Raw genomic sequence first — 15,480 nt, 5'->3', positions numbered from 1 at the left:
AATACTCCAATCATAGACATAGACTGGCTGAATGGATACAAAAGAAGGCCCATATATATATGCTGCCTACAAGAGGCTCAACTGAGATCTAAAGACATACATAGATTAAAAGTGAGGGGATTGAAAATGTTATTCCATGCAAATGGAAATAAAAACTAAGCCAGGGTAGCCATACTTATATCAGACAAAACAGAATTTAAAACAGAGACTGTAACAAGACACAAAGAATTACAAAGTGATGAAGGGATCCATCCAAAAAGAAGATATAACATTATAAGTATATGTGCACCCAACATAGGAGCACCTAAATACAGAAAGCAATTATTAACAGACGTGAAGAGAAAAATCGGTAGTAACACAATAATGGTAGGAGACTGTAACACCCCACTTCTATGAATGAATCGATCATCCAGGCAAAAAAATCCATGTGGAAACACTGGCCTTAATGACACTTTAGACCTGATGGACTTTACATATCTATGTTATAAATAACTGTATATATATTTACACACACACACACACACACACACACACACACACAAACACTTCATCCCAAAGCAGCAGAATAGATATTCTTTCAAAGTGTGCATGGAACATTCCCAGGATACATTACAAGCTAGATCACAAAAAAAGTCTCAGCAAACTTAAGAAGATTGAAATCACATCAAGCAACTTTTCCCATCACAGTTCTTTGAGACTAGAAGTCATATACAAATAAACCCCTGCAAAACCCACAGACTGGTGGAGGCTAAACAACATGCTATTTAACAGCCAGTGGGTCACCGAAGAAATCAGAGTGGAAATCAAAAATACCTGGAGGTGAATGAAAATGAAAATGAAAACACAACCATCCAAAATCTATGGGACTGTAAGAGCAGACGCAGCTTTTGCAAGCATGTTCATAACAATGCCCTTCTAAGGTAGATGGGTTAATGAAGTTGCCATCTGCTGTAACTTGCAGTGTGGAGAGTGAAAGATTTCGAACCTTTGAATGACTTTTTTCTATTCTCTGATAGACATCTCTGGTGTATACTGGGCAAGACATAGATTGTCAGAAATCGTTAGAGTCTGGGGCACTTTTTTCTTACTGAGAAATAATTGACATACCATACCATCACCCTTCTGAAGTGTACACTTCAGAGTGGCTTTTAGGAACTGCACACATTTTTGTATCCATCACTGCTATCTAAGTCCAGAACATTTTCATCATTCTGATTTGACTCTATAAATTTTACAAAATCTTAGAGAACCAAAATCACAAAGATTTTCTCTTATGGTTTCTTCTATAAGCATTCTAGTTTTCATCCGTACATTTAAGCCTATCTTCATTTTTGAGGTGTGGGTTGAGATCTCTGGTTTTTGTTTCTCAGTGTTTTATACACACACACACACAGACAGACATACACACACATCACACACGCACACACATACACACACACACACGTCCAATTATTCTAGCATAATTGGATTGCTTTGCAACTTTTGTCAGGTCTATTCTGAACTTTCTGTTACGTTCATTTGGCCTATTTGACTGGCCCTTTGCTAATAACGCTAGGGACTGGCCAAGTATGGCTAATAGTCCAAACTCCTTCTGCCACCTATTTCTGTAAGCAAAGTTCATATTGGAACACAGCAATGCCTCTTCATTTACACGTTACCTATGCCTGTTTCTGCACTACAACAGCAGAGTTGAATAGTTGCAACAGAAGCTATATGACACACAAAATCTACCAAAACCACATGAAAAGATTGCATCCCCTGTTATATAGTAAAGTCTTGACATTAAATTGTGTGGGACCTTTGATACTGATACTCTCTTTTGTTTAGACTATTCTAGTTCTTTGACTTTACATAAAGACGTTACTCATAATACATTTGGGAATCAGACATTTATATTTAGAAAAAAATCCTGCTGGAATTTAAAAAATATACTGTGGTAAAATTCATACAAAATTAACCCGTTTAAAGTAAACACTTCAGTGGCATTTAGTTGTGCAACCAAGACATCTACCCATTTCCAAAACATTCCCATCACCTCAAATGGAAAATTCTTGCCCATTAAGCAGCTTCTCCCTGTCCCAAGCCCCTGACAACTAGTAATCTAACTTCTGTCTCCACGGATTTCTCTAGTTTCAATATTTCGTACACATGGAATCATACAACATATGACCTTTTGTGTCTGCTTTATTTCACTTGGTATCATGTTTTTGAGGATATAACCATTACATAGCATATACCAGACTTCATTCCTCTTTAAGGCTGGATATGATTCCATGGTACGTATGTATCAATATACACATACATACACATGCACACATACATACATAATACATATATATACATACATGTAGGTAGATATATCGCTATAGCTATAGATATAGATACGTGACACAATTTGTTTACTCATTCCTCCACTGGTGGACTTTTGGGCTGTTTCCACTTCTTGGCTCTTGTGAAGAGTTGCAACGAGCATGCGTGTACACGTACTTGTTTGAGTATCTAGTTTCAAGCCTTTTTGGTATATACCTAAGAATGGAATTAAGGGGTCATATGTTAATTTCTACGTTTAGCTTTTGAAGAACTACCAAGCTGTTTCCTTCCTGCTGGGATTTTCCTTGTGATTGTGATGATTCTATAGAACAATGTGAGGATGATTAACATCGTGACAATATTGACTCATGATTCATGAAAACCACACATCTCTCTATTTATCTCTTTCTTGATGACTTCCATCAGTGTTTTGTGGTGTTCAGCACACATATCTCACACATATTTTGTTGGACTTATACTAAGGATTTCGTTCCACGTTTCTTAGTTCTTAGTTATAAATGACATTGATCTTTTTTTCCAATTTTCAATTTTAAGAACAATGATAGTGTACAAAAATATATAATTAATATTTCTATATTGTTCTCATGTCCAGTGACCTTGCTAAACGCACTTAGGAATTTTCTAGGCAGATGTTGATGTCATTTTCTAATAGGGACTGTTTTGTTTTTCCTTCTCCTATCTGTTTATCTTTTTTTCTTCTTATACCTGCTTCGTTACATTGGTCTAGACTTCCATGTTTTCTATGCCTCGAAAGAATTTGCTTAAGAATGTACACCCTGGGCTTTTGTAAGTCTTAGAAGGAAGTCATTCAGGCTTTTACTATTAAGTATGAGGTTAGCTGTAGGATTCGTTGTTTGTGTGTTTGCTTTGGTGTTTGAATCAAGGCGTGAAAGCTGTATAAACATCCAGGCCAAAGTCACTCACATAGAAAAAGATCCAAATTAAATGAATAACATAGTCAACATAGCAGTGAAATAAACAGACAGTCTGCCTTAGTCTGTTTGGGCTGCTGTGACAAATTATCATAGACTGCAGACCTTACAAAAGATAGGAATTTCTTTCTCACCATCCTCGGGCTGGAAGTCCAAGTTCAGGGTGCCAGCATGGTTGGGTGAGGTCCCTCTTCAGGGTACTAATAGACTTTTCCTGGTATCTCCCGTGACAGAAAGGGTGAGGGACCTCTCTGAGTCCCTTTGATAAGGCACTAATCCCTCTCAGGAGGGTTCTTCCCCTGTGAAATTAATACTTCTCAAAGCTCAAAGGTCACACATCCTAGTACGATCACATCAGGCGTTAGAATTTTAGCATATGAATTCAGAGGGACATAAGACAGACCAGAGCACAGGCTGTGTTCAAGACATAAACATTGATACAGACTTGTGGTTACCGGGGGGAGGGGCGGGGTAGAGGGTGGGAAGGGATAGACTGGGATTTCAAAATTGTAGAACAGATAAACAAGATTACACTGTATAGCACAGGGAAATATACACAAAATGTTATGATAAATCACAAAGAAAAAAATGTGACAATGAGTGTGTATATGTCCATGTATGACTGAAAAATTGTACTGAACACTGGAATTTGACACAACACTGTAAAATGATTATGAATCAATAAAAATGTAAAAAAAAAAAGACATAAACATTGAACATTATAAAAATACTTCCATGTGTAAATCCCTGTGTTAACAAATCCGCAGAGAAAAAAAGTTTTGATCAGGTCAACGGAGACAGAAAAGCCTTTGAAAGATATTCAGCACGAGTTCATGGCAGGAACTTCAGCAAGGTAAGATTGGAAGGTAAATTCCCTTTCCTACAATTGGCAGCAAACATACAGAAATGTGAAATGTTAGAAGCATTCTTGTCATGAACAGGTCCTAAAAAGATGTGATCACCTCTGATTTCTGAAGCTGCCCTGAAACAGAAAGCCCGAGCTACGGATATCAAAATAAATAAGAAATACATATATTGAAAAGAAAGAATGAATGTTCCTCGTCACAACACGATGACGTATCTAAGCAGATTCAAAGGAATGGGCCCATGGAAGAGTCAAATGAATACGAGATTTCAGAAAAATAGTGGATGGAAGATCACCACAGCAAAACCAAGAGCCTTGCCATACAAAAGCGATGACTATTTAGAACACGTAACAGAAAAATACCTCAATTTATAACTGCAATAAAAGTTAAATGTTACCTAAAAAGAAGCCTAACAAATATGTATACAAGGCCTTGACGGAGGCATTATACAAGTTTACTGGTAGATTCAGGCTAAAGAGCTCCCCCAAAGAGCAGTATGCCATATCCATTGATGGGGAATGAACTATTGTGACCATATCAATTCCCCTTTTGCTTTTCTTTCTCTTTCTCTCTTTCTTTTCTTTTTTCTGTCTTTTTTCCCCCCACAGATTTAGTGCTCTAAGTTTATCTGCCAAGATGACAGTCAATCTTGAGATTTTGTCTTCTGTTTCCAAAATCAACCCCGGAAAACATTACACGGGAGAATGGAATTAAGTGTGTGTGTGTGTGTGTGTGTGTGTGTGTGTGTGTTGGATAAAAGCAGATGGCAGGATGGGTAAGAGGAAAAGTTTAAACTTCTACCCTTGTTTCACTGTGAAAATTGGGAGAGAGCTCAGCATCTCTGGCCACAGAGGCCAGAAGCCATGGGGAAATATCAGGGCAGTGTGAAGGATGGGATGATTAAGGGCAGCAGAATTTGTGCTAATAACCACCTGAAGTCACCTTAGTGGATGAGGCCTGTCCTTTTCAAAATTGACCATTTAAATAGCAGAGAAAGTCTGGACGAGAAACAAGAGTATGGAGCATCGGAGTGAATCAGGCAGCCTAAGAGTGGCTATGCTTTCCGGAAACTTGGTGAGATGTAAAATGTATTTCTGACTCTGAATGAGGCTTAAGAGAATGAAAATCAGTGCTCTGAACTATGAAATGTTAGATAACCTCGAAAGAGCAGGACGTCCCCAAGTCCGGCTGCTCAGCCGCTTCCTTTTAGAGGGAAACGTTTCCGAAGTCTGGCTGGCTGGTGCTTCTTCTCTGACCCTCCGCGGCGGTCAGGGGCGCTGCAGCTCCCCACCCAGCATGGAGTCTAGGACTCAGAGTCATTTTCTGCAGGGGGTGCATCTGAGACACAAGCTCAGAGCTGACAGGGAGGGAGCCGGCCCAACCAGCATTTCATCAAGGACCCAGGAGCCAAGTTAGGAACTTCAGGAGCGAGTAATGGGGAGGGGCATCTTTCCCAGGGGGTCCGAGGAATCCAGCCTGGACCTGATTTCAGCCCTGGGAGACCCCGAGGCATGGCATCTGGATGTGATGTGCCCTGACTTCTGCCTGGGAGGTCTGAGAAAGGTACGGGCCTGGGTCTGGGAGGAGGCTCCAGACTGGCCCAGAGGAAGCCCAGCCCTACAGGGAGTCAAGGCAGGGGCCTGAGGGAGAACGAAGGCCCCACAGCATCCGTCTCCGCCCTAGGGGATCCTGGCCAGGCTTCTCGGGGGGACTAGGAGGAGGAGGGCCTGGTTCTCAGGGAAGGAAATTCAAGTGGGCAGAGGGAGGGCCCAGGGCCTGATAGGACCCAAGGTGAGCATGCAGATGGAGAAATGAGGGGATGCTGGACCCCAGAACTGGGGCGTGGGGTGGGGTGACCCAGAGAAACCTGCCCTGCTGAAAGCCCTAGGAGACACATGGCAGCGTGCCCTGACTTCCGCATCCGGGTCTCAGAGGGAGGGGGGACTTAGTTTAGAGAGGGGGACCTCAAGGGGGCAGAGCGGAGACTCGCAAGTCCTGCCAGGAGTCAAGGTGAGCACTCTGAGGGAGGACTGCGGTGACCCTGGACCCCAGAACAGAGTCTGTCCTGGGAGGCCATAGGGTGGAATGACCACAGGCACATTTCCTGACATCCGGGCTCTCAGAGGGACTGGGGACCTGGTATGAGGGGCGGGGCCTCAGGTGGGCAGAGGAGAGACTACAAGCCACCTGAGTCAAAGTGAGGACCCCGAGGGAGGACGGAGCGGACCCAGAAGCCCCGAAAAGAGGCCATCCCACAGAAAGGCGCCCCTGCTCTCAGCCATCCAGAGTCCCGAGGGCAGGACAGGCCCACGTGGTGTGTCCTGACTGCGGCACCTGGTCTCAGAGAGACCGGGGACTTAGTGTAAGTTCGCGGACGGGGGGGCTCAGAGAGGGAGAATCCCAGTTTCCGCCTGGCGTCAAGGTGAGGACCCAGAGGGAGGACTGCGGTAACCCTGGACCCCAGAACAGAGTCGGTCCCGGGAGGTCGTAGAGCGGGACCACCTCGGGCGGCATTTCCTCACATCCGGGTCCGCGTCCCAGAGCGAGCGGGGACCTGGTATGAGGGGCGGGGCCTCGGGTGCGCTGAGGGCAGAAACCCAGTTCCTGGCGGGAGTCACAATGAGGAACCTCAGGGAGGACTGACGAGACCCTGGACACCGGAAGAGAGGGGACCCCACGATTTCTACCTCGGCAGGCCGCGGGTGGACGAGCACATGGCAGCGTGCCGGGGCTTCCGCATCCGGGCCTCAGAGGGACCGGGGCGCTGGTATGGGGGGCGAAGCCTCAGGTCGGGAAGGCGGAGCTGAGGGCCTGTCAGGACAGAACGCAAGGACTGTGAGGGAGGACTGAGGGGACCCTGGACCCCAGAACAGAATCGGTCCTGGAAGGTCATAGGGCGGGATCACCCCAGGCCGCATTTCCTGACATCACGGTCTCGGAGAGACTGGGGTCCTGGTTTGAGGGGCGGGGCCTCAGGTGGGCCGAGGTGAGAATCCCAGTTCCTGCCGGGCATCAAAGTGGGGACCCGGAGGGAGGACTGCGGGGACCCTGGACCCCAGAACAGAATCGGTCCTGGAAGGTCATAGGGCGGGATCACCCCAGGCCGCATTTCCTGACATCACGGTCTCGTCTCGGAGAGACTGGGGTCCTGGGATGAGGGGCGGGGCCTCAAGTGGGCTGAGCGGGGAATCCCAGTTCCTGCCGAGAGTCAAGGTGAGGACGCGGAGGGAGGACTCAGGGGACCCTGGACCCCAGAAAAGAGTCAGTCCTGGGAGGTCATAGGGCAGGATGACCACAGGTGACATTTCCTGACATCCCAGTCTCGTAGAGAGTAGGGTCCTGGTATGGGGGGGGTCCTGCAGTGGGCAGAGGGGAGCCTACATGCCGTCTGACTCAAATTGAGGTCCCTGAGGGAAGACGGAAGGGACCCAGGACCCCAGAAAAGAGGCCATTCCACATAAATGTTCCCCTGCTGTCAGCCGTCTTGAGGGCCCAGGGCGGGATGAGCCCAATCGGAGTGTCCTGACTTCTGCATCTCCGTCAGAGAGACTCGGGACATAGCGTAAGGGGTGGGGGGGTCCTAGGTCTGTAGAAAAGAGAATCTGAGGTGCCAGTGGGAGTGAAGGAGACGACCGCGAGGGAGCACTGAGGGACCCTGGACCCCAGAACAGAGTCAGTCCTGGGAGGCCATAGGGTGGGATGACCTCAGGCAGCAGTTCCTGAAATGCCGGTCACAGAGGGACTGGGATCCTGGTATGATGGGCGGGGCCTCAGGTGGGCTGAGAGGGGAATCCCAGGTCCTGCCAGGAGTCAAGGTGAGGACCCCAAGGGAGGAGTGAGGGGACCAGAGACCCCAGAACAGAGGGGACACAACCGATCCTGCCCCTGCTGTCAGCCCTGGGAGGCCCCCAGGTGGGATGAGCACACGTGGTGTGTCCTGACTTCCGCATCCAGGGCTCAGAGAGACCGGGGACTTACTATAAGGAGGGGCTCTCAGGTGGTTGGAGCGCAGAATCCCAGGTCCCGCTTGGAGTCAAGTGAGGACCCTGAGCTAGCGCGGAGAGGACCTCCCACCCTAGAAGAGTGGGAACCAGGTCTCCTGCCAGCACGGGGGTCCAGGGCTGTGCCACAGTGTAGACCCGAGGTCTCCCCTCCTTTCTCTCCCAGGGGCTCCAGACAGCGGGAGGTGAAGGCCTAGGTCTGAGACACATGTCCTCGGGTCACAGAGCACAGGAGGCCGGCAGTGCCAGGACTGAAGGTGAGGTGTGGGCCCTGAGTGTGTGCCCGGTGGCTCCCGGAACAGAGGGGACCCCACGAGGCCAACATCCACTCCACCCACCCCCTGTCGCCCCCAAAGCCTCGGGCTGTGCCGGCTGCACCCTGAGGAGGCGCCTCACTTCCCCCGTCAGGTTCACAGACGACCGTCCACCAGGAGGAGAGCCCCTGTGAGGCCGAGGGCACCCCTGGAGAGGAGACCTGTAAGTGGCCTTTGTCAGAGCCCCCCAGGGTGGGTTTCTCAGCCCGGGCTGCTGACACTCCCTTTCTTCCCCAGGCCCGTGGGTCCCCATCTGTCACCCTTGCCTCCACTCCTGTCGGCTGCCGGACACCCGTCGTCATGCCTGTGGTTCAGATGGGTGACCTCCACCAGACTGAAGCCGACTTTCAGGACCCAAGAGAGGCTGAGGATGTGGTGGTTGCGCAGGAGATGGGGGCTGAGGAGGAGGAGGATGCATCCCCCTTGTCTCCCTCATCCTCTTCTTCCTCCTCCTCCTCCCCCTGCCCCTCCTCCTCCTCCTCCGTCCTGTTCCTGGACACCCTGGAGGAGGTGGATGACTCTGGGACACCCAGTGCCCCGCAGAGCCCTCGGGGTGTCTTCTCCTTCCCCACTGCTGACGACGCCGCCCCTCCATGGAGCCAGTCGGAAGACGACACCTCCAGCAGCCAAGATGAGGAGAGGCCCAGCACCGGCCTGGACCCCGCAGATGCCAAGTCCTCACACCCAGACCCATTCCATTTGAAGGCGGCTGACCTGGTGGGCTTCCTGCTCCTCAAGTACCGCACAAAGGAGCCAACCACAAAGGAAGACATGCTGAATGCGGTCCTCAGAGCTGACCAGGACCACTTCCCTGTGGTCTTGAGCCAAGCCTCTGAGTGTCTGCAGCTGGTCTTTGGGGTGGATGTGAAGAAGGTGGACCCCAGGGAGCACTTGTATGTCCTGGTCCCCACCCTGGGCCTCACCAGTGACGGGATGCTGGGCGGTGGGCAGAGCTTGCCCAAGAACGGCCTCCTGGTGATGCTCCTAGGTGTGATCCTCCTGGAGGTAGAGTGCGCCACTGAGGAGAAGATGTGGGAGGCACTGAGTGTCATGGGGGTGTATCCCGGGAGGGAGCACTTCATCTACGGGGAGCCCAGGGAGCTCATCACCAAAGCGTGGGTGCAGGAGGGGTACCTGGAGTACCGGCAGGTGGCCAACAGCGATCCCGCTCGCCACGAGTTCCTGTGGGGGCCCCGGGCCCATGCGGAGACCAGCAAGCTGCAAGTCCTGGAGCATTTCCTCAGGGTCAATACAAGGAATCTCTGTTCCTTCCTGTCCCTGTCTGAAGAGGTATTGAGTAATGAGGAAAATTGGCCCTGAGCCAGACTTGCAGCCGGGCTCCTTCCAGGCCCCTGTCCGGCAGCTTCTCCTGTCGGGCCGGAAGTGAGTCCATCCTTCACTGTGTATTTGGAGGGCGAGCAGGCAGCCTCCTAAGGGGTGACAGCCCGGGCCAGTTGGGGGGACACGGTGTACAGCATCTCTGGGCTCCTCCCGTCCCTTATGATGACACGGAAATTGATCTTTGTTTCCTGTAGGAATTTTTCAGTGGTGTTCCTTGTATCAGAAGATTTAATAAGCTTCACCATCTAACTTTGTCAATGGCATTAATCCCAATGTCTGTATCCTTATCCAGTTCAAACACAAGAGTTTTGCTGTTTTGTGAAACCAGTTGTAAATCTCCCATCTTACTGTGTCATCCTGAACAAGATAACATGGAATTAGAATTTGGGGGAGCAATGAGAAGAAAATGTCTCCCTCCCTCGGCCTCGCCCCAAGTGCCCTGAAGAGGGACGCCGGTACCTCGGAAATGCTCAGCCAGAGCGACCCAGTTCACTCTGGGTCCACGTGCTGATATCGCCTCCGTCTCCAGTGGTCGTGACCTTGAATAACCATGTTCTCTTAGGGGCAGGCCTGGTTTGTGGAAGGGAAGACATCTGGGTGCTTCTCTCTTTGTGCACAGGGCTCGTTGACGTTGGGGACACTTTGCTGTGCCCAGAAAACTTAGGTCCCGAGGAGGTTGTGGAACTGAAGAATCGAGCCGTCCTGAGCAACCTGCAGCAGAAGTACCTGAGCACGCTCTCCAACCCCCGGTGGTTACTGGAGCCCGTGCCCAGGAGAGGCAGAAAGGGCGTCTTCCAGGTAGACGTCCCCAAGCACCTGATCCCCTTTGGGCAGGAGGCCTGAGCAGTGTGGGCTCTTGAGGGGAGGTGACCGAGAGACCAAGCTAAACCGTGACACGGTCAGCTCGCCGTCACGCCCTGGACGTGCTCCCCTGGTTCGCTCTGAATCGGCGCCGCCCTGGAGGGCGCTCCCCACTCTGTGCTGTTCCCGGAAACAGATGTGTCCACTGGGACGCGGGGACGGGGGAGCGGGACCCCTGCAGGGAGATGCCTCCCTGGGCTCGGTGACAGAGTCTCAAGGACTTTGGACCTCTAGGACAAGGGGAAGCGGCCTTGCAGGCCGCTCATTCTGGCCCTGCTGATTCTGGATTGTGTAGAGAAATATGTTTTGAGAGAGCTGGTGAGTGTTTTCCCCGCCTTTGTTCTGGTCACAACCCCTAGAGGGTCTGAAGAGCATCCAGGAGACGATGTGGGACGGCTGGAGCGGGCGCTGAGTGCTTGCCAGGGAGTCACCAGCCAGCGACGGCCTGACTCACGGGCAAGAGGACATCGGACTCAGAAACAGCACCGTCTGCCTCGCAGATGACTCTCGCCCTGTTGTAAAGTGTCCCTTGGCTCGCGGAGCCGGTGTGTTAGACGTGCCGCACGGCCGCTTCACGTGCCAAGAAAGGGTCCTAACTACAGCCTTGATGGAAGTGAGCAGTGCTGGTGTTCGCCTGGTGGGAGATCTTTTATACATTTGTGGGGGGTTTGGTCACTTGAGAGTAGGGATTCCAGTGGTTGTTACCTTCGAGGGTGACGGGCTTCCCCCCAGGCATTTGACTGCAACCCCCCGTCTCTTCGGAGCCAGGCTGCAGCGCTCTCAGCCCTTGGTGGAGGGGGTGGCCCTACGTTTCGGCGGGCCTCTGTGGGGGGGGCCCCTGGATCGGGAGCTGGAGACGCTGAGCTGCTGGTCAGAAACTTCTGGCATCCTTGGGGGACCCAGGAGGAAGACCCTTCTGCTCCGGGATGCATGAGTAGTGGGGGGGAGACACCCCCGAGGTCAGAAGCCAGGCTGTCTGTCCCCTGACGGGCAGGCCCGGCCCAGGGGACCAGACCTTCCTGGGCTCGCCTCAGTGCTCGCTCCCCACCTCCTTGGGCGGGTGTCCGAAATGCCACAGCTTCAGATGAAAGAGGCCGATGGGGACCAAAGCCTGCCCCCGGCCGGGGTCTCCAGCCTCCGCGGGCTTATCTGGTGAGACGTGTGCGGAATCGAACGCGAGAAAGAACACGGACCCGCGGTTCTCGCAGATTCTTTATTTAGCCCCGGGGAGTTTTGCTTGTCTTTATTAAAGCCCAAAATGTTCATGGTTACAGGACGGTGCTCTTCGTGTGTCTCTAGTGGTCTGTGAGCTCAGGGCTTTGGGTTGTCCTTGAACCGTTCGCAGAGAGCACACTTGTAATCTGAAGAGCCCTCGGGCTCTTCATCTGCCGCGGGCCTCCTGGTTGGGGGCCATGAGCAGAAGGGCCGCGAGCAGCATGCAGTAACCCGTGTTGCACGTGGACACCACCGAGCTGGGATCGGGGCAAACGGGGGGGCTTCTGGGCAGCTCCCCTGCACCGTCCCTTCCGGCAGTAGCCGGGGGCACTAGCGTGACATTCCTGGAGGTGCCCTCCCCACTCGGGCCGCCCTGCTCGCTGGAGGGACGCTGCACTACCACCAACCTGGCCACCCGGCCGGCAGACAGGACGCCAGGGAGCATGAAGGCCCGGATGCCGCTGGGCACCTGAGCACGGGGGGCTTCCCTCTGGGTCTTCCTGTCGGCATCTTTGGTGGAGTCATTCTGATGGAAAAACTGGGTGCATCTCATAGGTGGGGCGGCTTGCTTCTTTCTCTTTGGGGTGGTTGCGCTGGAAGCGGGCCGAGCAGTTGCTCTCGGGTCACCTTTTCTCCACATGTTCTCGATCAGCAGGGGCTTCTCTCTCTGAAAGTTGCAGTTGTGGTAGATCTGAAAGGACATGAATCATTCTCGTCATTTCGGGGGAAATATTCACTCCTCCCCGCCCACCTCCATCATAAAGGTCTTGTTTGACTGTGGAGAAAAGGTCTTTTTAAATTCCTGGCAAGGTTTATTTCGCCCTGGAGTGTGCGCTCACTAAAGCTACGTGGTGCCTGGGCTGAGGTGTCACTCTAGCTCCCTGACGTGAAGTGGCCCCTGGGTCTTCGGTCACACCCGCAGGGCATCTCTAAGGGGCGAGCCTTACATGACACGCCGGACTGCCTCAGCCTTCATTCAGTACTGGCTCGCAGGAAAAAAGTCCCCCTCGGGAATGAACCCCGTTCAGCACATCACTCATCCGCTCAGGACTGGGAAGCTGTTCCAGGAACAGAGAACTCGGGAGACGGAAGGGCTGTCTACGTTACCATCAGCCTTTTCTTCCCCGGAGAGCGACCCAGAGTGCCGGGCAGGTGTATTTTCCTGAACCCGTAGAGGTTCAGTTGGCGGATGAAGCTCTTCAAGCTGTCTGTTTCAAAGATCCTGTCTGCGCCGCGCCGGCGAAGAACCTCCCGCTGGAAAAGGTCTTCCTCGATGATCAGCATGTCTCCCTTGTCGTTCCAGCGCACGGACTTGAAGGCCTCGTCCTCCACTATCATCCAGAGCTTTCTCGGGAAGGAGAGCCCAAGAACACCGTGGGTTCCGTCCACGTTGGCGGGACCTGGGTTTGGGTCCTGTGGTGGCTGGTTGTCTTGGGAGCCTGGATCTTGGCTCTCGGCCTGGTCGCCGGGCTTCTCCAAAATCTCCCTCGAATCCACCTTTGGATCCGGGGATGAACCCGATGGGGCCCCCGCTGGGGGCTCTCCATCAGCTGCGGGGGCCGCCGTGGCCGTATATTCCTCGTCGGGGCTCTGACTCGCCATGCAGCTAGTCTAGACCAGGCACATGCTCTCCCTGAGACCAGATCACTGAGCTCTCAGGGCAGAAGTGCCTTCAGTCTGAGCAGGGACGCCCAGTAAATAGTGTCCGCAGAATTCTAGAATCTCGGTAGCAGGGCAACCAGCGACTTTGGTCATCGTCCTCTTTATGTGTCACGTGAGGTCCCAGAGTTGGTCTGGACAGGGAGCCCTGGCCGAGGGGAGGGGAGGGGAGGGGTACAGAGCCCCCAGCTTCTCTGTTTTCCAGAAGTGTAGGAAGGTATGTTCAAGGTCCCGGCGAAAGGCTCCCATCTGCTGCCAGGCACCTTTCTCCCAGGGGCCAGGCCCTGAGTGGGCGGAGAGACATGATCCTGTTTCCATCCCCGAAGGTTGGGGAGGCCTGTTGCCAGCCTCCGATTTGTTCAAGGGCCAGGCCCTGGCTGGCCCTGGCTGGCCCTGGCTTGGCTGCCACCAAGGCGGCAGGGGTGAGATGGGCCCCGGGCGACTGCACCTCCCGGAAGTGGTGGTCCGAGTGGGCTGGTTGGCCCGGGCTGGCTGGCAGCGCCCGCCCCCCCCCCCAACAGCTCCTGCCTTGGTCTCTTCCAGCTGCTCCTGCTGGCTGGTCGGTCCAGCTCTGATGGGCCATAAGGAAGTGTCCCGTTCTCCTGCCCCTGGGTCGAGCTGTCCCCAGAGTGGGGCTGTGTGGGAGCGTGTGGGGGCACTCCCCACGTCCCACTTCAGTGTCACCAAAGCACCTGGCACATAGGGTTCCCCCCGTGCCGCGTGAGCGGATGGCCGCATCCTCCCCTGTGCTTTGGAGCCTCCTTTTGAGCTCTGCTGTCCGCAGCCCCACCCCTCTCCAGAGCACATGGGATCCTCTTTAGTGCCCATTTCTTGCCATAGAAACTCCTCGTGGCCCGAGAGCACTCACTTTCAGAACACCTGCCTTAGTCCGCGTCAGAGCACCTCCCTCAGACCTCGGATTCAGCCTCCCCTGAGGCTGCTCTAAGGCCCTCTTTCCTCTTCCCTGTCACTGGGGGGGTTAGGCTCCTGCCCTGCCAGATTGCTGGCCTTCCGCTTCCAACTCGGCTCTGCCCTGCTTCTTCCCCTTTGCAGTCCTTGATCTGGGGGTTCAGCATGTATTCTGATCTGTTGAGAGCAAGCATTTCCCTGGTCTGCTCCCAGGCCTGCCCTGCTCGCCTTCCCCGAGCCAGCCCCGCCCCCAGCCCTGGGTCCCCGTCCCGCCGTCACCTCGGTGGCAGGTACACTGAATAATTTTGCCTGCTCTGGGTCCGGTACTTTTCAAGGGGCCTACTCTACAGACTCACTGCCAAGGACAGTTCCTACTTGTTGAGCTAGACGTGACCAACGGAAAGCCCGTCCACGTGTGACTGAAAATAGATGAGGCTCTGGGTGTGGGATGGGACAAGTCCCGCCCGAGAGCCGTCTTCACCACAGATGGCAGGACAGACAGGACAGCGGTCTGGGGGGACACGTGTTCTGTAGCCGCTGTGGTGACTGTTCTTCATAGTCACTGCACAGGGAGAGAGAATGGGACCTGGAAAGGCCCGTCTGCCGGGCTCCTAGGTCCTCATCCCAGCTCTGCCGCTAAGGAGAGGCGTCTGTCCTCTCTGAGGGCCACTCCCTGTTCCAGAAGGGGAGGGCAAGGGGTTCGAAAGAGATTCTCCCAAGGGGCCTTCGAGTCTGAGGGCTGTCAGCCTTCGTGGAGCTCCTAGGCCGAGACTGGAGCTTGGGCGCAGGTCTTTGTGCCTCTAAACAGGTTTACAGAGCACTTGTTCGGGTCACTCCCTCCTGCAGGGACGTGTCCTTAGAGTTCGAACTTCAGTGGAGGCCACGGGGGCGTCTCAGGAGGGGGCCCAAAGGCTGGGACATCGGCGGGCCGATCCCAGCCCTGTGGCCTCGCCTGCCGCCCGCTCCTTCCAGCCCTCCCTCACACCCTGGGTCTGGTGGGCCTGCCCCCTCACAGGTCTGCCTCCCTCCATCCCACGCACCCCTGCCCTCC

The 15,480-nt window shown here is 53.2% G+C and overlaps 2 protein-coding genes across 5 annotated transcripts; one reads left to right on the top strand and one right to left on the bottom strand.

Annotated features, from left to right (window-relative positions):
• Positions 1-6,087: 6,087 nt before the first annotated feature.
• Positions 6,088-11,917, top strand: LOC140691945 (melanoma-associated antigen 8-like). 4 transcript variants are annotated; one of them, XR_012067558.1, is made up of 5 exons: positions 6,785-6,896; positions 8,297-8,387; positions 8,539-8,607; positions 8,682-10,583; positions 11,006-11,917. XR_012067558.1 is itself a non-coding variant. In XM_072956459.1 (4 exons), exon 4 carries the CDS (start codon positions 8,745-8,747, stop codon positions 9,762-9,764), a length of 1,020 nt encoding a protein of 339 aa, XP_072812560.1. In that variant the 5' UTR covers positions 6,088-6,139; positions 8,297-8,387; positions 8,539-8,607; positions 8,682-8,744; the 3' UTR covers positions 9,765-11,917. The 4 variants fall into 4 exon arrangements, 3 of the variants coding, with proteins under 3 accessions (XP_072812560.1, XP_072812558.1, XP_072812559.1); XM_072956459.1 differs by lacking the exon at positions 6,785-6,896 and adding an exon at positions 6,088-6,139 and having other exon boundaries at positions 8,682-11,917; XM_072956457.1 differs by having other exon boundaries at positions 8,682-11,917.
• LOC140691944 (heat shock transcription factor, X-linked member 3-like) lies at positions 11,846-13,569 on the bottom strand. The gene is made up of 2 exons (XM_072956456.1): positions 12,969-13,569; positions 11,846-12,552 (listed from the first exon to the last, which is right to left on the bottom strand). Exons 1-2 carry the CDS (start codon positions 13,461-13,463, stop codon positions 12,028-12,030), a joined length of 1,020 nt encoding a protein of 339 aa, XP_072812557.1. The 5' UTR covers positions 13,464-13,569; the 3' UTR covers positions 11,846-12,027.
• Positions 13,570-15,480: the final 1,911 nt, after the last annotated feature.

Source organism: Vicugna pacos, chromosome X (genome assembly GCF_048564905.1).
Source record: "Vicugna pacos chromosome X, VicPac4, whole genome shotgun sequence".
In the NCBI taxonomy this organism is placed as follows: domain Eukaryota; kingdom Metazoa; phylum Chordata; class Mammalia; order Artiodactyla; family Camelidae; genus Vicugna; species Vicugna pacos.
Note: the sequence above shows the minus strand (reverse complement) of the source record. Positions and strands in the feature narration are given on the sequence as shown.